The sequence below is a fragment of the Passer domesticus genome, chromosome 2 (genome assembly GCF_036417665.1).
Source record: "Passer domesticus isolate bPasDom1 chromosome 2, bPasDom1.hap1, whole genome shotgun sequence".
Lineage (NCBI taxonomy): Eukaryota > Metazoa > Chordata > Aves > Passeriformes > Passeridae > Passer > Passer domesticus.
Window position 1 is genome coordinate 127,198,557 of NC_087475.1, and position 25,464 is coordinate 127,224,020.

General features: G+C 50.0%; 1 protein-coding gene across 1 annotated transcript; it reads right to left on the reverse strand.

Moving 5' to 3' along the window:
* Positions 1 to 343: 343 nt before the first annotated feature.
* On the reverse strand, positions 344 to 25,127 carry PGM2L1 (phosphoglucomutase 2 like 1). Its single transcript, XM_064411202.1, has 14 exons — positions 24,852 to 25,127; positions 17,803 to 17,970; positions 14,184 to 14,290; positions 12,270 to 12,354; positions 11,593 to 11,676; positions 9,752 to 9,945; positions 8,910 to 9,099; positions 8,610 to 8,707; positions 7,612 to 7,792; positions 6,011 to 6,104; positions 5,503 to 5,632; positions 4,927 to 5,116; positions 4,616 to 4,749; positions 344 to 3,793 (listed from the first exon to the last, which is right to left on the reverse strand). Exons 1-14 carry the CDS (start codon positions 24,960 to 24,962, stop codon positions 3,691 to 3,693), a joined length of 1,869 nt encoding a protein of 622 aa, XP_064267272.1. The 5' UTR covers positions 24,963 to 25,127; the 3' UTR covers positions 344 to 3,690.
* Positions 25,128 to 25,464: the final 337 nt, after the last annotated feature.

Here is a 25,464-nt window from a genome sequence, read left to right on the forward strand (position 1 = left end):
TCTCCCTGCTGCTGTGCACCCCAACCCTGAACTGCCAGGGGTCCTGCACGGCTCTTGGCTGTCCCCCACACTGAGCTGGGAGGAGAGGGGCTCAGGGATAGCAGCCTTGGAAGATAAAACAACAGCAGGTATACAGGATCCCCCGGGATGAAGCCTGCAGCCATCACTGAGGGGACACTCAGGTCCCCACAGCCCCAGGGACACCCTCCAGCATCAGGGAGATCACAGTGCCAGCACAAGGAGGAGGCTCTGAACAGTCTCCTGTTCCCAGGCCTCATCCAGGTGGCACATGGATATCCCACAAGCAGAGGTGTTTGTCTAAAGAAGACAAAGAAACCCAGACTGAGACCACAAAGGGAATATTTTATTACTTATAACACTTCATTCAGCTAAATCCACATAGCAGTACACAGAAAGTCTTCAGAAAAGTGCAAATTCTCACTCTGTATTTGTAATACACCCTAGTTTTACAGAACAGACATCAGGCAAACAGGAGTACAGATCCAGAACCCCCCAAGATTCCAGGCAAGGGGAATGATGCAACTTGAGATACTTCAGTCACCTGTACAAAGCCATTCTTGAGCAGAGGGAATCAAGCTGGACTGTAACCACCATGTGTCACCATGCAAGGAGCCCCCTCTTAGTTGGGGACAGGACAAAAAGGGGGAGGGAAGACAAACCAAAGTGATAACAGTATCAGTTTTAAAATTAGAGACCATCCAGGTGCTTCCTGAGGCAGCACACACATCCCAAGTGACAGACCCCGTGGCTCCTCTGCTGGCTTCCACCGGTGTCACACAAACACTTCTGCAAGGACAGGGGAGCTGGAACCTCCAATAACCCTCAGGAGCCTGGCAGGGAGGGCACACAAAGTGCTGCTGAGCCACACAGGGATGTGGGCATGCAGGCACCCAGCCACCAGAGCCTGGAGTCAGAGAGCTCCTGTCCCAGGCCCACAGACCCAACTTCACCAGAGATTAAAGCTGTCAAAGCCAGGGGACCAACCCCAGCCCTCTGGGTTGTACCAGACACTCAACACACTGGCTGTATGGCCACAGCTTCAGCCACTTTGACAAGGCGTGTTTTACCTGGAAGCACCTCGGAAACAACATCCACAGCGTCCTTTGATCCATAACCTGCTCTCTGCTCGAGTCAGAAAAGCCTTTGTTCTTATCTGAGAAGTGGGAAGGAACAGCTGACTACTCAAGGAAGGCTGTGCACAAGCCAAGTGAGCTCGACCACGATGCATTACAAAGTTACAGGGCAAGGAAACGAGAATTCCAGTCCTTCACAGTAACAGAAGTAAGGGATGCGAGATCAGAGGGAGGAGATAAAGGAGTTCCACAAATGGAACAGTATAAATATATCAAACAGTTCCAATACAGTAGGAAAACAACAGTAGCAGCAGTTTCAAAACAGCAAATAGTTATTATACCCTGAAAGTACATTCAACACGTTGTGCCTGCTGCTGTCCTCCCAAAAGCATCACTACAGCTACAGCTCCCTGCCAGACCCGTCCATGGGGAAAATCCCAGACACAGAACACCCCACAGCTGGGTTTCCTTCTTTAATTAAGGACAGGCTATGAACAGTTACCAGCTTCTAACAATGCTTATTTGAAAACATTTTCTCAGTTTCTAGCACTTGCCTACTGACACAAAGCAGATCTCTGGGAAGCTGCAGATTCCTGCTCTTTGTAGGAGCACAGCCATCACTCACAAGACGTGACTGCTACAATAACACACAGCTGGGCTCACCACACACACACTATGCTTTTTACAGTGTTTGTTCAGAATTATGTCCCAAGTCACTTGTTCTCTTCACTGCCTGGAGAACAAAATCCTCAACGCCTCAGGGTTTACTCTGCTGCCAATGGAAGGAATGGCAGGAGCTCCTTCCAGTTCAGTGCAGTGGGGATGCAGATCTGCACCCTTTCTTGGAGGGCTGAAGGCAAAGCAGCAGTCAGAAATGCCTTCCCAGCCCTACCCAGCATGGACAACAACAAAAGCATCCTCTGAGTGTATCTGGGTTTGCCTCTTTTCCCCACCATGTCAGTCAAATGTACAATCAAGGTACAAACAACCCAAGCTTTTGGCATGAGATACATTTCACTCACTGGCAGAACAATTTGGAGATACTTTCTCTTAAAATAAGAAAATAAATAAATAGCAGTGACAGGTCAGAACTTGTGCAACACAGACCTTCTCTAGCACATGTACATTCATAGACACTGAAATACTTCTCCATGGACATAGTGCAAAGCTGCTGGCAGCAGGAAACCCCCAAACCTCAGGGCTCTCTGAAGCCATGGAGAGGCAACACACACAAACCCACCCTGGGCCATCCTGTGGCATCCAGCTGCGAGGGCACCATCAGAGGAGGATGAATTTGGAGAGGCAACAATAGTGGCAGAACAACAGCTTGAACTCCAGGGCACCTTGGGCTCTTCTCCCATCATCTCTACATAGACAAAACCCAGCACTGAACTGCTGCTGCTTCTCTTTACTTGCTGCCAGTGACAGCAGGGAGCCTCCAGAACCAGCTCCCCTGTGCCAAAACAGGGCCTTTATTACCCAAAATCCAATATAATAACCACAAGGAGGACTTGAGTATTGGTTTGGGTGGCTTTTTTGGAAAATGTGATTACAAGTCCCACTTGCTACTTGAGCAAAGGGAGAAAAACAAATGAGAGAAGCTGTTAAAAGACTTACCCTTAAAGAATAATAGTATTTTCAAAGTGCTATTCTAAAAAATTACCTGACAGGACATGACAAAAAAAAATTGAAGCAATCACAATTTAGTAACTGTGTCAGTCTCATCTTCACTTTCTTCCTTGGTTTTTTTTTGTTGGCTTTTTTTTTATACACAGACAATATAAATACAGGCCAGCATAAACCAGAAAGTCACTGACTAGCATTTAAATCAAGTAATGAATACAGAAAAGCAAGGAAGCTTAAGACCCTTAAGAGATGTGGAACAAAAAGCAGCTACAGAGCCTGTGGCAGTCCGAAGGGGCAATTTACCAAGGAATGACCAAGTTCCTGCTCCTTTGGAAGCCTTGGAAAGGCACCAGGCAATTCCAAGCCCACGCTGCAGCTGTTGCCACTATTGTTTCACTGCCAATTATTTTAAGACACACAGAGGAAAGCTACAATGCCCAAGAACACCTTTACCAACAGAAGAATTATTAAGCAGCTGGAAAATGTCAACCATTTTCCTGCACAAGAAATGCTGAGCTCGGCTCTGATGCTTTGGGAAGTGCAGACCTGTATGGAAGGTCTCAGAGCTGCAGGGAAGAAGCAGCCTTTGTTGTCAGTTTGGAGTGAGCACTCCTTTAAAACTTTAAAACCTTTTCACACACAAAACAAGAGGTGTTTTAGGTACCTGAACTGAGTTTAAGACAAGATGTAGCAGCTAAGCTCAGCTACCTCAAAGGTACTCTGGCAGTTCATTTGCATTGGTGTGGGGTAATTAAACTTTTGGTCAAAAGGACTGAAAACTGCAACAATAAATCCTACCCTTTCCTCTGACCTCCTCTCCTTATCCCAATTTGGTGAAAAGCCTGACAAAAGAAAGCTTCTTCTGTACAGAACAAGAATGCAGCTGTTCAAACACACACACACACACACAGATGAGACTGGTTCTGCTCCTGGGTCCTTGGTTCCACGCCGTGCCTCCTCCCGCCGGGCCCTACGCGGAGCGCCAGGTCAGCCCGTTCTTGGCAGGCTCCAGGAAATTCCCAATCAGAGCCTCGATCAGCTTCTGCAGCTCCTCTTCCAGCACGCTTCTGTCACTGCAGGAAAGAGCAGGCCCAGGTCAGAGGTCTGGGAAACGCCCGAACACAAATAAATAACCAGCAGGACCCGATGGGGATGGACTTGCTCTGTGTGCTTCCCACCCCTCCAGGTGCAGGGACTCCTGCTGTAACAAGCTCCTTTTCAGCAGGATTATCATGGAATCACAGAATGCCTTGGGCTGGAAGGGACTTCAAAAGATGGTGCCCAGAGCCCTCTAGCGGCCTTTTTCTCCTGTAATTAAATTAACGTCAATTAATACTGCTATAATCAGGTTGCCCAGAGCAGCCCCACCCCTGGGAGTGTCCAAGGCCAGGCTGGAGCAAGCTGGGATGGTGGAAGGTGTTCCTGCCCACAGCAGAGGGGTGGAACAAGATGGTCTTTAAGGTGCCTTCCAACACGAACCATTCCATGATTCCATAATCATGAAGAGGTTTCTGTGGTGTCAGCACACCCTGGATTTCCCCCCCACTATTAAACTGGAAGTGGCTCAGCCCAGGTGAAGGACATCTGGTTCCTCTCCCTCAGCTTGGGATAACAGCAGATTCCCGAAGGCAGTGGGAGCCCACCCGGCTGCAGACACACTCAGCAGCAGCAGCACAGCCTCAGGAGGGAGGGGACAGCCTGGATGGGACACTCTGTCCCGCTGGCAAGGTGAGGGCTGGTCACAGGCGGGGCGCTGCTCTCACAGAGCTCTCCTGGCCTAAACCATTCTGTGATTCTGCCCCCTGAGCGCTGTTTAGCTGGGTTTGTCAGGGAAGGCTGCTGCAGCAGAGCCCCCGGGAGTGCTGCGGGGCAGCAGCAGGGCCGCGGGCACTGACCTGTGCCCGGGCAGCGCGCACATCTCGGCGTAGTACTTGATCTTGGGCTCGGTGCCGCTCGTGCGCAGCGTGGCCACGCAGCCGTTCTGGAAGGTGAACGTGATCATCTGGCTGCTCTTGCTCACCGGCAGCACCTGCAAAACAGCAGCAGCCCCTCACAGCCACGGCAGCAGCAGCTGGGAGCTCAGGAGCTGCAGCAGCATCGGGCTCAGCGAGGGAGCAGCGGTCAGCTGTCACAGTAACCACCACGTTCCCCACCTGCCTCTTTGGTTTCTGCAGCCCTCCTGCTCCGCTCAGACACTCAAACTCACCGACTTCAGGCTCAGCTGGCTGCTGTCGTAGCCCGTGGTGATGTCCCTGACGTGCAGGATGTTGTAGGCCCCGCAGCACTTGGGGTACGACTGGGGGCCCTCGAAGTTCCGCAGCCTCTCAAATATCCTTTTGATAGTGGCAGGGTCATAGCACAGGAAGTAGGAAGTCTTGGATATGTGATACCCGTACCTGCAGGCAGATTGATGTTGTCATTGTAAGACTCAGAGGGTTTTGGCTCATTTGGTACCCAGAAGATCTCAGTACAGGGCTTAATTCTGACCAACACCACCCTTGTTTTATTGCTGGGATTGCATCCCTAGCCATTCCTTCCTGCTGTTACAGACCCCTTCTGGCAGGGGGAAGCCATTCCCTGTGTCCTGTCCCAAATCCCTCTCCAGCCCTCCTGGAGCCCCTGGTGATACCTGCTGTGATGGGCTCTAATCCATCCTACATCAAAAAACCCACCATGAGAACGCATCTGAGGGACACAAACAAATATTTAAATAAATATTCCTCAGATGATTCCCAGCTCTAAAACAGCAGAGTAGAACATTCTAATGAAAACCACCACTCACATTTCATAAATGTCAACGAGTTTCTGTGCCAGGGTCAGGCCCTGGGCCTGCAGGAAAGTTGCCATTTCTGCAATGACCACAGCTGCACTCACTCCATCCTTATCCAGCACTGATGTGCCACACATGAAACCTAGGAAGAAAAAAAAGGGATGGTGGAAAAAAAACCTGACAGATTATCACCCTGATTTACCTGACTGAAGCTCTAACCTTTGATCCTGGGAAGGAAAATTGGCCAGTACATGCAGGCTGCTTTATTGCTGCATGTGCAGCAGAACTCTAATGAACTTGGGGTTATAGGGCTGCAAAGATAAGCAAACACCAGAATCAGCAAGCCAGATACAATTTATTGTGGGAGTTGGCAAGTCAGTGTGATGAGAGCAAAATATCCATGCTATCAACTGCTAGGATAAAAATTAAGTACTTGTTCTGTGTGTTTCATTTCACAGTCCCTCCTAGTCACATTCCCCCCTCAGCTCTCAACAGCTTAAAGGGATACCAGCACTCATACCAATGGACTCCTCAAATGCAAAGAGAACTTCTTTTCCGTTGTCTAGGAGATTTTTTACTCTGCTTCCAATCCATTTAAAACCAGGGAGTGTTTCCTAAAAAAGGGAGGAAAAAAAGGAGTGATTAAAATATGTATTTTCAATTTAGTTTCAATTCAAGGAAAAAAGTATAGCCACTGTTCCCTTCACTTCAGATGAAAAGAAAAAAAAAAAAAACAACCCAAAACACCAACCAAAGAAAAAATATAACAATGAATTTTAGAGTCAATGGGAAAGACTGCTGCAGAGTCAAAACACTAAAGGATGGTTTCCTGAGTTTTTAAAAATTATTTCCTTAAATTTAAATCTAATTAATTGACAAGCAGAATAGGGACAGTAAAGAAGCATCAGACAAATCATATCTTCAGTTTTATGAGGAGTCCAAGGCAAAGAGCCACTGGAAAGGATTTTCCTGGTGGATACTCAACTAGGACACGAGTACCAGGCCAAGGAAAAAGTGTGTCAGGGGCTGTGGTGCTCAGATCACATCAGATCATGTGTGCTGCTCATCAGATGAGACACAGTTACTGAGGAGGAAAAGCCACAGAAACATAAAAGCAACACTTTCAGCTGCTGGGAGGGGACAGCACTGTTCTGGGGGGTTTTACATAAATCATGCAAAAGCAGTCAAAGCTTAGAAACAGCTTTTCTTGGAGAGAAGGAAGTTACAAATAAAAAGGAGGGGGAGCTTTTAGAGAAGGCCAAGAGGTTGTGTAAATTCCTAGCTTCTCTTTTTCCTTCAGTCAAGTATGTGCTTTTTCAATTAAAAAAAAAACAAAACAAAACAAAACTTGGAGAGAGAACCAAATCCACTACAAGGAACTGATGCTGACTCTGATTAAGCTTATCTGGCCAGTCACTCAAAATAGTTTTCACAGTTCCTTTCAATTTTAAATTCCTCATTTTTTGGGAAAATATTTATTCCTATTGCACATGGATTTAATTAAGACACGTATAAACGAGGCCTGGCCCTTTGTATGCTTGTGCTACAATTTCAGGCACTCACCTCTCCTCTGGCTAACATCCAACAGAAATCAGATTTAATTTGGGTGCAGGAATTAAGCTGTCAGTCTGGGGGGGGGGGCATCCCCAGTTTCTTTTTGAGCAAGTTCTTACCAAAGCTGCATATTAAAGATCTGAACACAGGAGCTCCTCTGCCTGAAGTAAACCCCAATTCAAAACCCACTGGCACAGGCACATGGAGGGCAATTGTGAAACCTCCAAGTGCTCCCTAAAAACCCACCAACACTCAGTGAGCAGGGCAGGCTGCACAAATCCCCTTCTCCCACACAGAAGGGTTTCAGATAGCAGGAATACCTTGGCTGTGGTTATCTGCAATTCAGGTGCTCATTTGTGTCCCTGTGACTGAGCTTTGCCCAGCTGATCTCCCAGTCCCAGAACTCTGAGGAGACTGAAATCAGGCTTGTGTGGTGAAAGAACATTCTCTGCGAGCTGCAATCCCTCAGAACTCCCAGCCAGGAGCCTGGAAGTCCCCTGCCCACTTTTCACCCCGTGGGGTCACCAGCAGGGCTCAGATGGAGACAGCACCACAACCCACACTCACCTCAAAGTGAAATCCCTCTTTAAGTGCAATTGCCCTCAAGATCTTGGAGGAGACCGTGGTTGCCAGCATGTAAACATTGCCCACGTCAGCACCCTGGGAGCGGCTCTCCTTCCAGCAGGAAAACATCCACCAGCCAAACAGGGCTGCCAGCTCATTGCCCGTGAACACCTTCCAGCAGCCACTGCGGGGAGAGGCAAGGTGAGGGGCTCTGCAGGAACTGAACACCCCGAGAGGCAAGGCCAGGGCCGGGGAGAGGAATTCTGCAGTCACCGAGAGGAAATCTGCAGTCACTGAACACGGGATGTGGGCACAGCACTGAGAAGCTGCTCTAGGCAAAGCCACCCTACTGACAGACTCCACACCTATCACACCTCAGGGATTTACAAGCCCAGAGCCCACAGGCACCCCCAGGGTGTCTCTGGCACCTCTGCCTGGATGACCCAGCAGCAGGAGGGCAGTCTAGAACTGATCCACACAGAGCAGTCTAGAATTGATCCACACAGAGCAGTCAGGCAGGGCCTGCCCAGCTTTTACTTACACAACCATCAGAACTGGGGCCTGTCAGTGGGAGAAAAATAACTTCATTTCAATATGAACAAGCAGGGGAAAACAAAGGATTAAAATTAAAAATAACAAGACAAACAAAAAACCCGACTCCTCCGAAAAAGCCCATGACAACCACCAAGGAAGGTTTGGCTGACATAAGTGAGAACACAGCAGACAAAATGATTTTGCTGTCTTCAGTAACCACTCAGTTTTCAGCTGAGCTTTCTTTGGCCATTTACTATTACACCAGTAAGTATTTAATCTACTCTCTGCTGGGTGAATTGATTTTAAATGCATTTGGAGCAGTACCAAAGGATAAAACTAGAAGGACAAACATCCATCTACCTAAGGAGAAGAGTGTATTGAAGGCCTGTGCCTGGCAAGCCTTTGGGGACATGCTGTGACTCTCAGCACCCTTTCTGCAGGAAGAAACAAAGGGTCTCACCACTCACCTTTCCTGCTGTTCTGCCACTGCCAGCCGATCTGCATCTGGATCAGTGGCCACCACCACTCTGGCACCTTCTTTCTCTGCAAGCCTCAGTGACAGCTCCTGGTGGGAGAAGAGGAGGCAAAAACACCAAAGCGTAAGAGGAAACCAACCCACAGCCTTCACCTAACACCCAGTGAAAGGAAAACCCCCCATGGGTTTCCCACTGTGCCAACAGAGCTCAAAGCAGAGAGAAGACTGAGGGTCTTCTCTCCCTCAGTTTGTTTTTCCCCACGGAAATCACATGAATTAGAAACCAAGATACCAGCACAGATTCTCCTTCTTCAGGATTGGGGCACTTGACAGTGGAGAAGTTGGGGTCTGGATCCTTCTGCTCTGGGACGGGGATGGGGGGCTGGAAGCCAAAGGCTTTGAAAGCCAGCTGCACGTAGTCGTGGCCAACGCCGTGGAAAGAGGTGTGCACAAACTTCAAACTGCTCTGCACGTTCAGCTCCCTGGGGAGGAAACACAGCTTCAGCACCACCTCGGCTCCCCAGCCAGACCACTTTCATGAGGGAAAGCAAAGAAAAGTGCAGCTCCTCTGTGTACTGTTCTGCTGATCCCTGCATTAATTTCAAAGGATTCAATAAAAGTGCTTATTTTGCACTAGAAATCGTTGGGTTAAAGCTGCTTCTCCTGGAAAATGAAGTATTTACCTTCCTCTGAAACAGATCAAAGTCTCCCAAGAATAAACTGTTGGTTTCTACATCAAACTCAAGCTCTTCCACCACCTTAAAATGTTATTCCAGCTCTGCTTCATGCCATCCTTCTTTCATTCTCATCCTCTGCCCCACCTCACCTTTAGACTGAATCTACTTTATGCATGTGCACCTCGCTTTTACTCTGAATTTCTGCATTTCATTCAGAACTCTCAGAGCACATTCACTTGCATTAAATGGTTTCCACTGGGATGTTTCACAGCAGCTTAATTCCCAAAGGCAGCTGCTTTATTCTCAACTAAATGGCTTAACCCTAAGGACGGTGACAATTTTAATTTGATGACACCTCAGGGAACACAGGGAAGTCTGTCTGCAGTCAGTTTTTCCCACATGAAACCCACAGCTCAGTCTAAAACACAACTCAGGTGCCTTTTGCTTTGCACAATACCTATGAAAGCAGATCTTGGTCAGGTCCTCCATGTAGCTGTCACAAATTTTCTTCAGGGGATCCTGTCTGAGGGGACTGGTGTCCACCAGATTTTCATTCCAAGAGCCATTCCATGGCTCAACACACTCTTCTATGCATTTTATGATTTCCTTATCGTGAGGAGAGGTGATCTGTGCTCCATTTTCCCAATAAACCTGGGGTAAGATGGAGGAAAACAAGACACAGTTTATTTATGAAGATGATCAACCTGATAAATTCTTTTAGCTAAAGGATTCCACCTACTTTGTGCCTAAGCCACACAGAGAAGCCAGCACCTGCCTGGTTTGATTCTCAAGACATTTGGAGTCATCCAGCACGAACCTCTGAGCTCACAACTGATAAATGGAGCTAACACAGCCTCTTTTCTCAAAGCTGGTGTTGAACTATCACAGCTGAGTTATCAGCATGTGAGAAACCAAAAGCAGGCACTTGTATCTGGGAGTGCACTGCAAACTGCAACAGTGGGAAAGCATCACCTTCCCCAAGGCTGGCATTGCTCTGGAAAAAGGAACACAGCCTGCTTTGGAGCCCAGGGCAAAGCAGATAAGCAGTGTGCCAAGGTCCTTGTTTTTCCACAGCTAATCTGTCAGCTGGAAACACCCTCGAGAGTGGAAACTCCATGTCTACCCTCAGCCACAATAAAGCCTTTGTTTAAGGTTTAGAGGCCAGTTTTCCCACACTCTGCTGCCAGCAGCAGGCTGAGCTCACAGTGCAGACTCTGCTCAGATCCTCTGCCTCTGCTTTCTCACCTCTGCCCTTGGTAACACTGCCCAAAGCCTTCAGGAGCTGCTGAAATCCACATGGGAAATTGTGAAAGGTGAAACAGGGCTCTTGGGAAAGACTAGGAAACACACCAGGGCCCTGGCAAAAGTAAACCAGGAAACACACCAGGGTCCTCACAAAAATAAACCAGGAAACACACCAGGGCCCTGGCAGAAGGAAACTGCTCTTCACTTTTGTAAACTGATGATATATTTGTAAACTCCTGATATGTTTGTATCAGAAGACACAAACTTGAAATTGCTTCTTGACAAATGAAGCACCTGGGAAATTCATGTGGTTTCTTCCCCTGCTCATTGCTCCAGCTCAGCAGAAACAAAGGCTGGTGAAGAACCTCTGACTTGTTCCAGGGAAGGCAGGAGCAGTTCAATCACCCCCAAGAGCTCTCTCTGCCTTCCCTCACATCACCATCACTCACTGACCTGCCACAGGGCTTCTAGAACATTCAGCTAAAGTTGAGAGTTTAGTTCAGCTTCTTACAGAGCTGAGGAAGGCAATGCTCAGTTAAAACACTGCACTTGCTATTGTGGATGCTTTTATTGTCCCAGGCTTCCCAAGTGAAGCCACCCCCCCTTCCAGTGCCCAGAAAACCAGGGCAAAAAACCAATAAAACCAATGGTACTGTGTTTTATTAATCCACTCTTCAGCCATCCCCATCCTCAGCACAGTCCCCTTCTGTGTGCGTGAATTCACCTCAGCTCTGGCCAAGTTTTAAAGTGAGTTTTAAGCCTCAGAAGTGAACACTCAGATTGCTGGGGTACTTCTTCAGCTGCTGATTAGACTCTGTGGAATGTCAGTGCAGATCCATGCTCAGGACACACAAACTGATATGCCCTTATCACAGACGAGTGTGCCAGGCTGCAGAAGGATGAATTATTTCACATAGCTCACCCTCCTCATGGACACACAAAAAAGGGGAGCCCTGGCCAGGCTGCCCCACCCCAGAGGGCTGCAGAGCCAGGCTGGACGGGGCTGGGGGCAGCCTGGGCTGGGGCAGGTGTCCCTGGAGGGTCCAGGCTCACCTTGTAGCCGTTGTCCTCCTTGCGGTTGTGGGAGGCCGTGATCATCACCCCGGCCACGGCCCCGAGCTGCTGCACAGCGTAGGGCTGCAAGAACAGAGACAGAGCTCAGCCTGACACCCTGCCACAGCACCCCGGGGTGCCCCCAGCCCCTCTTCCAGCCCCACACGTGAACACCCTGCAGAGCCAGCAGCACAAAGCCGGCTCTAACTCCGCTCCATAAAAACATTCTTGTCATTCAAAAATGCAGCCCTCAACTGGCCAGCTGACAGCCTGCACACAGATTACAGGAGCCCTTGGAAACAGAACAAGGGCACTCACACAAAGGCTCGCTGGAAAACAAACCCCAGGTTTCTGCAGGCATTCCAGTCCTCCCCTCAAACCAAGGGCCACAGAACACACGGCACGCTGGAAGAGCTCACGGAACACAAGCAAGGATCTAAAGCCATGCAAGGAAAAGCTGCTGTGACCAGAAGAGCCTGCTTTTGAGGTATTAAAAGCAGAGGCACTGAGGAATTTGGTGGCACCCTTGTTACAGCCTCCTCGAGGAGCCCAGTGTACCAAGCAGCCTCTATTTTCCTGTTAAATAACAGAATTTAAGAGAACTGCTAGCTCTCTTCAGTAAATTCAAATACTCCTGTAACTGTGTGGTGCAACAGCAGGACAAGAAGGTGACTCACCACAAAGGGGGTAGGGACATAGGTGGAGAAGAGGTACACAAGCACATCTTTTGCCAGCAGGACTGCTGCAGTGAGCTTTGCAAGCCTACCAACAGGAAAAAGAAAATATTCAGTCAGCCCAGCTCCCCAGGGCAGCCCAACAGCCAGATGGAATTCCTGCCACCTCCAGGCACTTGTTTCTTAGGGCACTCCACTGCTTTTTGGCTCATGCTTGGAGTGGTATCCTACAGATTACACAGTCAGGGTCAGAGCTCTCAGGCTGCAGGATCTGAGGCAGCACTTTCAGCTGCAGCCTGGGCAGTGCAAGGCACTGCACCCCTCATTTAAACAAAGCAGATATCCCACACACAGACACAGAACACCCATCCTCTGCTCAAGGACAGAACCAGCTTCCCAGAGAGCCTGAGGCACCAGATGTCTGCAAGAGGAGGCTTGGGAAAGGATTGGGTGTCCCACACAGAGCTCGTGTGCCAGCCCTGCCCAGCAGCTCACACCATGCCCAGGAAGCAGAGCTATTCCTAAAAACATTCCTGCAAAGCAGCACCCCTCATTCCAGAATGTTTAGGAACAGTGCCCATAGTTCTAAATCTCACTTTATTGTAAATTTGCCCTTTCAAGCACCAGGGAAGCTCACTCTCTTCCAGGTAACTGATACCAAACTCCTTCTGCACAGCTCAGGAGAAAGTCTCAGAGGCAAAACAGAGGAGATAAGAAACAGTGTAAGCTCACCTTGCTCCCACAGACAGACATTGGTACTGACTTCCTTCTCCCCATCACCAGCAATGTCTCACTGCCCCAGAATTCCCCCTCAGCACCTGCCAAAACCACCTGAAACCACCTGGCAGGGTCTGAGAGCTCAGCTCGGAGCTGAAGCTGCTGAAATTCTGCTTGGCTCACACCAGCGCAGTGACAGGACACAGCTGGTGACCTGCCATCCCCCAGGCCCTGCTGCCCACACTGGGAAAGCACTCTTTTGGGGCAGTTCAGCTGGATTCCAGCTCTGCAGGATCCCAGGGGCAGGAGAAACACACAGTGAGGAACTGAGGGGCTGCCTGGACGTGTGAAACACCTCTGTGGCCATCCAGGCTGAGCCCCAGGCTCTGGGGGGCTGACAAGGAACATCACCCTTGCACCTCCCCACTTTCAGACTGTGCCTAACCCACAGTCTGGGGAAAATGGGCCACACACATCCCAGGGGAGAGGACAGACTCACTGCATTCTGTGCTCTATTGCACCAGGGACTTCTTCATCCCTGAAACATTAAATACCACTGAATTTAAAAGGAAAAAGAACTGTTAGTTACAACAATAACTGCAATAATTAACTCCCCCATACCAAAACGCTGATTAGCTACTGGGTTGGCTTTTTTTGCACAGCATGCCATTACCCACGTGGGTTTTTCTCCCCAGTGGCAAGGGATTAAGATTCCTAAGAGAAATTAGGAAGCAGTTTCCTCTCCTCTCCTTGCAAAGAGCAGTTTGCCATTGCTGGAAGCCCACATTTTAAGGTAAAATCCCCTCAAACTGAAAGCACAGCAGGCTGCAGGTGGAATTGCCCTTCCCCAAGCAAGCTTAAACCAGGTGTGAAATACCAGAGCAGGACAGGGTAAAAAGTGCATTAATATTCAGTGTTTCCAGCTGGATGTTCATACTCTGAATTCACCTTCATGTTCAAATTTGTCTCCAGGCACACTAATGTTCTTGTGCATTTAATCTTGCAAGCAGCCTTGCACTCCTGGGCTGGCAAACAAAGGATTTAGTCCCAGCCTCTCCTCATTACTGTTCCAATGGACTAAGGGAGAGGAAAGAGTGTGCCCAGCTCATCCCAAAGAAAAAGAGCAAGTGCTGACAGGACAGAAAGCATTTACAGCCACAATTTCATTTCTAGTCTTGCAGATGTAATCAATACTCATACTTCTTACTGCTGCAGTTGCTGGTGACCTGACCTCGTGTGTCATATCCAACAACAAAGCCTCTCTGCTTAAAGTCTGAAAAGTTCCTCTCCAGGTACTTGTAGATCCCCTGGAAAAAAAAAAAAACAAAAAAAAAAAGGAGAAAAGGAGAATTAGCTGGAGTGCAGCACACACAAAGGATGGATAATGTCAGTAGGCAAAATACAGCTCACACACATCAATAAAAATAGCCACAAGAGCAGCAGTGGTTTTTCCCCAGTGGTCACTGAAAGAAAGCAAGTAACCAGAGAAACTGTTGTGGGAAATAAAAGTTAAGGGAAAACAAACCCTCAAGAAACAAACACTCATTTTCAATCCATACTGTGTTCCATTTATTCAAATCTTCTCAAGACCAAATTGAGAAAAACTCATCTGTTGCCAGTGGAAGTTCCCAGAGCACCATGACCTGCAGAGGCACCACGCTGATCCCACAAATGCTGCCTCTGTCAGAGGCACAAGCTGCCCCTTGATGGGAGTGGGGTGTTCTCTACCAGAGTTAAACAGATTTTCCCCCAGCCAGTAGTCGGTGCAATCCTTCAGGATGTTTTTATCTGGGTTTCTGAAAGCCAGCCTGCCTCCCACCCTGGAATTCAGCCAAGATCCATTCTCTTAAAAGGCTTTGGTCCTTCAGAATCCCAGATTGTCAAGGCTGGGAAAGGCACTGCAAGGATGAGCTCCAAAGCATGACCAGGTTTACACAGAGAGGGATATATTCACTGTTAAAATGAACAGAACTCTGTGGACAGTGGCAGGTCTGGAGGCTGTGATCACCTGCACACTGAACCCAAAACACTCCAAGTGTTCACCCTGAACTTCCACTCACAGCTGCAAGGAGAGGAGAGAGCATTGGGGAAAACTCTTCAAGCTGACTTGAACAACATCTAAAGACATGAACAGCACATTTCTTACAGCAGACCCCTTATCTGGGCTAAGATTCTGTGTGAAGGAAACAGGAATGTCTTCCCTTTCTGCTTTGGAGCAGTTTGCTCAAAATCAGCTCAGCCACAGCCTCCACAGCTGAAGTTAACTCAGTCCTTAGGGACCTGCCTGCTATCCAAACACGGTTATGAAAGCTGCAGGAAATAAAAGTAAATCAATAAATGCCAGTGAGGAAGTGAATGCAGGGCCTCTGCTGTCCAAACCCTCTGCCTGAGCTCACACCAATCTTCTCCCAGGTGCCCAAGGGCAGTCAGGAATTCCAGCACCTCTGGGGTTAACTCCTCTCTTGGAAAAGTTTCTCAGTTTAAAGAATTTCTATTTCCCCTTAACAAGACTCAGGTTTTGATAGTGTCCCTAATTACTTCTGCCGTTAAACTTCCACCACTTCTAAAGGAGGCACAAGTGCATCTCGTGGTGATAATTAATGGCTCATTAGCAGGTGTCAGCACTCAGATCTGAGCCAAAACTCTCCTCAGGTGACTGAAGTATCACAACTGCCTCTCCCACTGCGTGGTTCAGGTGATTTCCTGATGCAAAATCCATGGAAGAGAAGGAGTCCACATCTACAGCATGCCCAGTCCCCAATGCTCAAGTTCAAAAGAGAAGTGAGGGAACAGTGATGGCATCAAGGAAAAGACTGGAAGATTTTTGGTTGATGAATCCAGAGAGGTAGGAACAGCTTTAAAAAGACCAGCATTTACATTTTTCATCCTTTAGCTTTGCTTTTTAAGCAGCAGGAACCTCCTTGATGCAAAGCTGGCTGGTTTTGTCACTGTGGAGATCAGTGACAGCTTCCTTTCTTTATTCCTTATTAGTGAATAAATGCACCTGGACATCAAGGCAGGACAAAAGCCAGGGAATCAGGGCTTTACATGGAGTTTATGGACCTGCCATTTTCAGCAACTGCTGAATATTCTGTACCTTCCTGGACCTGACTTTGCATAATATCAATATAATCAAATCAAGTGAAGATCAAATGAAAACAAAAAAACCTCAGCTCAAATGAAGGACACAGAACACATGTGCAACTCCACTACAGCTTATTTTAACTGCAGGAAGTATTAATTACACCCCAGTCTGCTATTTGACTGGCCAATTATTCCTGTCCCAGGCAAGGGCAAACCCCGAGGCAGGGCTGCCCATGCTCACACCAGGACTGCTCCTGCCCTCAGCCCTGAAAGAGCCCAAACACAGCTGGAACCTGCAGCAGTTTCTGCAGTAAACTGCAGCAGAAAGTTCCAACGCACTGCCCAGAGGCTGCTCCCCAGCCTGACACAACTCCAATAAACAACTAAAAATAGCAGTGAGCAGAGGGGCAGAGGCACACAGCCCTGCTGGAACTCCCAAAAACCAGCAATGCCCATGAAACTGAGCCTGCCAGCACGTTCCCTGCCCGGCAAAGGGAAGCTCTCCCTCTGTGCCAGGAGCGTGGCTGAGCACAAAGGGAGCAGGCAGCACCCCAAACCCCTCAGCAGGGAAATCAGCCCAAAAGCCTCCTCTGCTGCCAGGGACACGGGGCTTTCCAGAGCAGCTCGGCTGCTTTCAGCCATCCCAGCAGAACACTGATTTTAAACCCCTTTTATCCATCTGCTCCCTGCATCCAGCTGGACCTGCTGGTGCCACTGCAGCCTTTGTGGCAGGGCAGGCTGGCACACCTGGAGCAGGAGGGCACAAGGGAAGGGAGCAGCACGCCGGGATGTGCCCAGCCTGCAGGGCAGACCCTACAGCAAGGTTTTGTTAGACCCAAGGAGACACTGCAGAGTAAAACTGCCAAAGAGAGGCTGGGTTTGAAACCAACATTTCAACACAAAGCCTCCATAAACAGCACTGGAATTTGGCCTCTCCACGAGAGCGTGGGCTCCAGTCGTACAGCTCAGACAACAGAATGTCAAACAGCTTTGGGAGCCCCAGCTGTTCCAAGTTTTAAGCACTTCCCTCCACGCTAGGCCAGCAGAAGGCATTATTTCAGTCACGTGTCCTGAGGGAGGTTACAGCATCAGCAAAGAGAAACCAGCTGGAAAGTTTAGGTGCACAGCACTAAATGACAGGTTTAACCAGGCCCTGCTAAACCTTGTCATAAAACACCTTTGATCATACTTTTTATAGAAATGGAGTGTATCTGTCAAGATAGGTAAAATTCAGTAGTCTTGTCATAACAAACATTTTATTGGTTTCCCAAGCACAAGTCTTCCAAATATACCAGCTCATTCTATTTTCAACCAGTCAAGGCTAGAGATGGGCACAAATAAACTGTTTATGTAAATTACATAAACATACATTACTCAATCCACATATGCCCACAACTTGTGCTGAAAGCAAAAGAAAAGGTTTGTTGAGTTGGGGCTTTGCTTCTTTCGTTTGGGTTATTTTTGCTGCTTTGTTTTTGAAACTCTACAAGTATTTATACATTATACTCCAAGTACAAGTTCTTAGGGTAGCTGGTAAGAGCCCCAGCTCCAGGGCTGGGCAGCAGACTGACCACTGGCCAAATCCCAGCCCAGCCCAAGCTCTCCACACCACCCCATCCACGCTGAGCCTGCCGTGCTTGTTCCCGGCTGCTGCCTCCCAGCCCGGGGCTCCCAGCTGATCCCAGCTGATCCCAGCGGGGCAGGGGCTGCCCCAGGGGTGCCCAGCCCAGCTCACCTGTGTGGACTGGATGACGGTGAGGTCGTTGATGTAGCAGAAGCCTGCTCCCATGGCCGAGCGCAGCCCGGCCGTGCCGAAGCTGAGCCGGCAGCACAGGCGCTGGCGCAGCTCGCCGTGCTTCCCGTCCTGCAGCAGGCTCTCGATCTGCTCCTTCGTCTTCTGGTTCTGCAGAAACACCAGGGGCTCCCGTCAGTGCTGGGAACCAGCAGCTCAACTGTGCATGCTCATCAGTTCCAGGGAATTCCTAGGGCAAATCCCTCCTATGCTATAAAATGTGTGTGCATCAGCCTCCGCTGTACTCACTTCTCACATTATTCCCATGTTATCAATATTAACAAAGGATTCAAGAGCTCTTGCTGCCACTGATGTGACTGTCTGGTCACCAGGACATCTCCCAGCCCCTCGGTGTGAGGAGCAGGGAGTTTGGAACAGGTTTTCCCAAGGCAGAGAGCACAACTCCATTCCCGTTCTTCGCCCCCAGAGGACAGACAGAAATCCAAACCTCGAGGCAGCACTTCCTTCCTCCCCACCCACAGGAAACAGGCACAGTGAAACCATGGGAATCCCAGGATGGTTTGGGCTGGAAGGGACCTTGCAGACCAGCCCATTCCAGGGGCAGGGACACCCTGCCCTGGAGCAGGCTCCAAAGCCCCCAGGGTGGGCAGAACGCTGTGCAGCAGGCTGGGCTCCCACCCCCACTGCTCCCCCAAACCCACAGCCCTGCACACCTCTGCTGCTGGCTCCTCAGCTGTCCAGCCCCCACTGAACTCATCTGGCCACCAAGCAGCTCAGCCTGCCTGCTGGCAGCCAGCAGGGCAGGGCACTTCCCAGATCCACACACGGCACAGACAGGGCGAGCTCACGGCTGGGAGAGCAGACTGCAGAGGGGAAGAACTGCTCTGGGGCACAAGGGCTCCTCCTGAGCACTGCAGGAAAGGTCAGGAAAGGCAGATGGCATCTGCAGGGCAGGGGTGAAGCTCCCCTGACATTTAAAGCAGGGGTCAGGCAGCTCCAGCAGCACTGGGAACGCTCTCCAGGCAGGCAGGGGGATGGCAAAGTGCTGGGGAAAGCACAAGGACATGAGCTGTGCACACTCACTGGGAGGAAAAATAATCCATAAAACGCATTGAAAAATCTGAAATTATTCCTGCAGCTTGACAGCTGAACCCTGGACATGGGAATTTCTAATAACTTTTTATTTCTTATTTTTACGTCTGTGTGCTCTAGAATAAAAGGCAAGCCATTATTGTCCAGGCTCCTGGCTGGCCTGGCAAGCAAAGGCATTGCTCACTACACAGCTAAACACAGGCCTAAAAGAAACCACAACAATGGGGCACAATAGATATGAAACTGCAAAAGTGGAAGTCTCTCTTTCAGCTGTTCACAGGCAGCCAACCAGAAAACAAATGACTGATGTGAAAAGAGTCTAAGGCAGGAGTATTGAAAACCTCATTTCACACTAGGCCAGTGCATGGCTTGGCTTCAAAATGCAGTTATTAAATTACACAGCATCCTCTACAGCTTTTTAGGGCACACTGCACTGCTCCCCTGCAAAAACAGAACAGAAATCACACATTCCATGGTTTATGGAGCTTTGCAAAACCGAGGCAACGCTCCAGCAACAGCACAGACATTTCTTTTAAAAATAGATTAACAAGCACTTGTGACTGAAGCTACTCCAATAATTTCCTAGGGAATAAAAATCCCAGCCTGGCATCACCTTTACTCCTGCCCAGTTCCCTTATCCCAGCCTGGCACACCTTTACTCCTGCCCAGTTCCTTTATCCCAGCCTGGCACACCTTTACTCCTTCCCATTTCCTTTATCCCAGCCTGGCATCACCTTTACTCCTTCCCAGTTCCTTTATCCCAGCCTGGCACACCTTTACTCCTTCCCAGTTCCTTTATCCCAGCCTGGCACACCTTTACTCCTTCCCAGTTCCTTTATCCCAGCCTGGCACACCTTTACTCCTTCCCAGTTCCCTTATCCCAGCCTGGCATCACCTTTACTCCTTCCCAGTTCCTTTATCCCAGCCTGGCACACCTTTACTCCTTCCCAGTTCCCTTATCCCAGCCTGGCATCACCTTTACTCCTTCCCAGTTCCTTTATCCCAGCCTGGCACACCTTTACTCCTTCCCAGTTCCCTTATCCCAGCCTGGCACACCTTTACTCCTGCCCAGTTCCTTTATCCCAGCCTGGCATCACCTTTACTCCTGCCCAGTTCCTTTATCCCAGCCTGGCACACCTTTACTCCTTCCCAGTTCCTTTATCCCAGCCTGGCACACCTTTACTCCTGCCCAGTTCCTTTATCCCAGCCTGGCACACCTTTACTCCTGCCCAGTTCCTTTATCCCAGCCTGGCATCACCTTTACTCCTGCCCAGTTCCTTTATCCCAGCCTGGCACACCTTTACTCCTTCCCAGTTCCTTTATCCCAGCCTGGCACACCTTTACTCCTGCCCAGTTCCTTTATCCCAGCCTGGCACACCTTTACTCCTTCCCAGTTCCCTTATCCCAGCCTGGCATCACCTTTACTCCTTCCCAGTTCCCTTATCCCAGCCTGGCATCACCTTTACTCCTTCCCAGTTCCCTTATCCCAGCCTGGCACACCTTTACTCCTTCCCAGTTCCTTTATCCCAGCCTGGCATCACCTTTACTCCTTCCCAGTTCCCTTATCCCAGCCTGGCACACCTTTACTCCTTCCCAGTTCCTTTATCCCAGCCTGGCACACCTTTACTCCTTCCCAGTTCCTTTATCCCAGCCTGGCACACCTTTACTCCTTCCCAGTTCCCTTATCCCAGCCTGGCATCACCTTTACTCCTTCCCAGTTCCTTTATCCCAGCCTGGCACACCTTTACTCCTTCCCAGTTCCCTTATCCCAGCCTGGCATCACCTTTACTCCTTCCCAGTTCCTTTATCCCAGCCTGGCACACCTTTACTCCTGCCCAGTTCCCTTATCCCAGCCTGGCACACCTTTACTCCTTCCAGCTGCCCTTTTCCCCCAGGCTGGAGTGTCACACCCTATGTCCCAGCTGAGCTCTTGCAACACCCAGCCTGGCCCTGAGCACCACCTGCCCCCTGGCCTGGGAATTCCACAGCTCTGCTGGCACTTAACCCCACTGCAAACCCCAAAATCCCCAAACAGGGGCTCTGCTGGTTTGCTTGGCAGCTGTGAAATCAGCTCACACAGCTGAAGGGCTCAGGGGGGCTTCTGTGATGGCTCCTCTTCCCGGGGGCAAAAAAAGAAAAGTTCCTTAGAGATTTCAGACCAAACCCACACTTCAAAAACCACACCATCAGCACCAAAATTTCTGAGAGAACTCCTGGCATCTGTTTATTTGATCACCCTCCTCAAACACTAGGAATACTTCAACTTCATGATACATGTGTAAATAAATACATGGCACCTCCCTAACAGACATATATATGTACACAATAAATCTAGGCTACCCAATAGAGATGTGTATCTAATAACTAAATGATACTGACCCAATATAAATGTGTATCTAACAATTAAATTATACCAACCCAATATAAATGTGTATCTAATAACTAAATGATACTGGTCCAATATAAATGTGTATCTAATAAATAAGTGATACTGACCCACTATAAATGTATATATAATAACTAATTATTATATATAATAATTAAATTATATATAATATTCTATTATATATGATATAAAATATTATTATATATAATAAGTAAATGATACTGACCCAATATAAATCTGTATCTAACAAATACATTATACCAACCCAATGCAAATGTGTATCTAATAACTAAATGATACTGACCTAATACAAATGTGTATCCAATAAATGACACTGACCCAATATAAATTCGTCTATAGTAAATAAATTATATTGACCCAATATAAATGTATATATAGTAACTGAATATTATATATAACTAAATGAAATATTATATAATACATATCATATATGATATTATTATATAGAATAACTAAATGATACTTACCCAATATAAATGTGTACCTAATAATTAAGTGACACTGACCTAATATAAATTTATATATAAGTAAATTATGCCAACCCAATATAAATGTGTATAAGATAACTACACAATATCGACCCAGTATAAATGTATATATAATAAATAAATTACAGCAGCCCAATCTATGTAGTGACACCTCCCCAGCCCATGTCCTGGTGTCTGTGGAGCACACACCTGCAGGTGTCCAGCCCAGCCTCCAGGGGCCAGGGCAGGGCCACAATCAGGAGGCAGCAGCTCCCCCTGGAAGGGGCTCCGGGTGTCCAGCGGCAGCAGGAGGTGGCAGATAAGGGGACAGCGGCCCTGGGAGAGGCTGCTGCTGCCCGGGCACACCCAGGGCAGGGCTGTGCCCGCTGTCTGGGATGGGTGAGCTGCCCGTGCCACAGGGAATCCCTGCTCCTCGCCCCTGCGGCTGCCCCAGGAGCCCGGGGCTGTCCCCGTGCCCTCCCCAGCTCCCAGGGCTGCAATTCCCAGATGGAATCTGTGGTGGCATCCCCGATTTCCCAGCCATGGACACAGGGGAAGGGAGAAGGAGCAGAGCCCAGGCCATGCCCTCAAGGAGCTGTCCCTAGGACAGGATCCTGTCCCCAGGACCCCCATGGATCAGGGCTTGGCAGAGCCCTCCCTGCAGAGATTCCCACTCCTGGTCACAAAAAAAGGGAAATACAGCACTGAGGACACAGACAGACAGGCTGCTGCGTGGGTGACAGACTGGACGCTCCTCTGTGATCACATAAACACCAGGAAAAAAGCGCTGAAATTATTCTCCCTCTGAAATTATCACTATATATATATAAAACAACTATTTATAAGAAGTCACTACCAGAATCAGGGCTCTGCAACACATTCCTGAAAGGTCTGAAGTATTATGAGGAACAAGAAAAAAATATATCTTCTCTGCCAAACTTCCAGCTTGCCACCTCTTGCCAAGGCAGAATCACACTTCTTGTGGCTCATCAGGGTTCAAGGTTTGGAACAAGTGGAGAAGTGAAGACAGGGGCATTAACTGGGTATTTCTTATGGCTCTTTCACACCCAATCATGTTAATCACCCGTACTTACCACCAGAGTTAGGTTTCAGAGCTAATACTCTGTCAAAATAATTTACTACTCGCAGCAATTTTTTGTTTGTTTTGCACACTCTATGCATGTGCAGCTGAAGGAAGGGGGAAAGCCTCAGGCTGGTTTGAGCATCAATTATTTTTTCTGAGGCCTTACTTTTCCCGATGTTAATCTTAAAAATCCACTTAAAAGTCTTAATAAGCAAAAACACTGCAAGGCAAATGGCTGGAGCAAGTCACTGGTCTCAAACCACCAGGTCCATTTCCTCTTGGAAAGCATCTCAAAAGCCACAGAAGCTGGAAGAAGACCAAAACCAGTGTACCAGCAAGGAGGGACCCTCCTCGGGGCAGCTGAGACAGGGACACCAAGGGAGGATGTGTGAGGGGGACCTGCTCTAGCAGCCCCTGGGTGACGAGAGTCAGGGAGAGGGTGGAAGGGAATTGGACTGAAGGGATAAAAACGAGCAGTTGTTGACGTGCTTCCCCAGGGAGCGCTGCTCCAGAGCTCTGCCTGCTGAGCCCCAGCACCCAAAGCACACAGAGCACCCCTCTGGTCGTTAATTACAGCCAGCAGCTCCCAATTAAGCGGGAGGACAGCAGCCTCCCACAGCCGGGAAGGGAGTGCATAGATTTTTCCTTTATCAGGGGCACCAAAAAACCCTGCAGCTCTGGAGGCTCAGCTGGGAAGGGGGCAAGCCTGGCAGGCAGCAAAGGTTTCCTTCCCAGGAAAACAGCCTTAACCTGCACGTTTCCCTCCCAGTGGAAGCTCTGACTTCACACATTTTTAGGGAAGGCAAAACAAGCTGTTAAAAACAACAGAAGCCTTCCACCACACTAACAAGAGGTTATTAAAATAAACTGTGGAGCGGGGCTCAACCCGGGTTATCAAACGTGTTATCAGGAATGCCATTTCCTCCCTGCCCGGACATTTCCAGGGCAGCAGGAGGTGCAGATGGCACCGGGATTGCTGCAGAGCCGGAGGAGAAGCCACATTCCCGGGCAGGAGGGAGCTCCATCAGGGGCTCTCCCGCTTGGATCCCGGCAGGAGGAGCTGAGGAGGAAGCAGAACCAGCACACGGGCTGTCGTGGTGGTAAAAATAAAGGCACAGGAGGTTCAGGAGGGAGAAACAGAAGAAATGAAGGAAAAGCAGCCCAAACCCCCTCTGCTAGCTTGCCCTCCCCCATGGCCAAGGTGTTTTTTAAAGCACAGGCCACGATGGGTGGAGAAAGCAGCCTAAAAAAAAACTAAAAAAACCCCAAAGTAACCCTTTAAACGACAGGGCAGGCAAAACACCCCCCAGTACCACACTGTTACCGTGGGCTCGGGTGGTTTAATGCGAACTAACCCAGCCTGCAGCGCTCCTGACACCGCCTCGGGGCTGCAGGAAAAGGGGAATGCCGGAACCTGGCCGTGCTTTTCCTGGGGAGGGATTAATTCGGGCAGCTCGGGAAAACACACTCCTGCTGCATTTAAACCATTTAAGGAGGGGCTGAGCCAGCCCCAGCCCGAGGGGGAGCTCCAGGGGCCGGGAGGGCTTCATCCATCCATCCATCCATCCATCCATCCATCCATCCATCCATCCATCCATCCATGCCCAGGTGAGCACCGGGAGGGCTCCATCCATCCATCCATCCATCCATCCATCCATCCATCCATCCATCCATCCATCCATCCATCCATCCATCCATCCATCCCTGCCCAGGTGAGCTCCGGGATGGCTCCATCCGTCCATCCATGCCCAGGTGAGGACTGGGATGGCTCCATCCGTCCATCCCCATCCCTGCCCAGGTGAGCACCATCCATCCATGCCCAGGTGAGTGCTGGGCAGTGCTCCAGGTGCCAGGACACCATCCATCCATCCATCCCTATCCCTGCCCGGGTGAGCACCGGGACAGCCCCTCCCTGCCCCCGGTGCCCGTGCCGGAGCCGGGGCAGCCCCGGACCAGCGGGGCCGCTCCGTCGCTCGCCCACCTTGTCCCAGCTGAGCCACTGCCACACCGCCTTGTCCAGCTGCGCGTCCCCGGTGCTGCGGGACACCAGCACGTTGGAGTTCACGTCCCCGCCGGCGCCGCCGTCGCCCATGGTGGCGGGCAGGAGGAAGAGGAGGATGAGGACGGAGCAGGCGCCGCTCCTTCACTCGGCCGCGCCCGGGGGAGGCCGAGGGGCGGCCGGGGCTCGGCGGGGCCGGGCTCGATCCGCGCCCGGCGCTGCCAGCGGCGATTAACGGGGAGCGACCGCCCCCGCCGCGCGGCACCACGGGAAACGCAGTCCCCGCGCCGCGGCGGGCGGCGCAGGGCGCGCCGCGGGAACTACAACTCCCGGCGGCCTCAGGGAGCCGCACGGGGCGCGGGGGCCGCGGGTTCGCGTCCCGCCTCCGCCGCCACGCCAAAACAACGTCCCGAAGATGTCCCGAAAATGTCCCCTGCTCCCAGCCGCCGGCACCGCCCGCTCCCAGGGAGGGCTGCAGCCCTGTCCGGAACCCGGCAGCGCCCCTCGGGCTGCCCACAGCGTCCTGTGCCCCCTCCAGAGGGCAGCGGACAGGGCGCTGCCCTGGGGGCGAGCCGCTTGCCTGGAAGCTGTTTCC

What these genes read in the sequence shown, in the direction of transcription:
- PGM2L1 (XM_064411202.1), bottom strand. Translation starts at nt 24,962, where the DNA reads ATGGGCGACGGCGGCGCCGGCGGGGACGTGAACTCCAACGTGCTGGTG. An exon ending in AAGAAGGAGAATCTGTGCTG is followed by an intron (nt 8,708 to 8,909) that starts GTATCTTGGTTT and finishes TTCTCCCACCAG; the next exon opens with GAGCTGTCACTGAGGCTTGC. An exon ending in AAGAGGGATTTCACTTTGAG is followed by an intron (nt 6,105 to 7,611) that starts GTGAGTGTGGGT and finishes TCCCTTTTTTAG; the next exon opens with GAAACACTCCCTGGTTTTAA.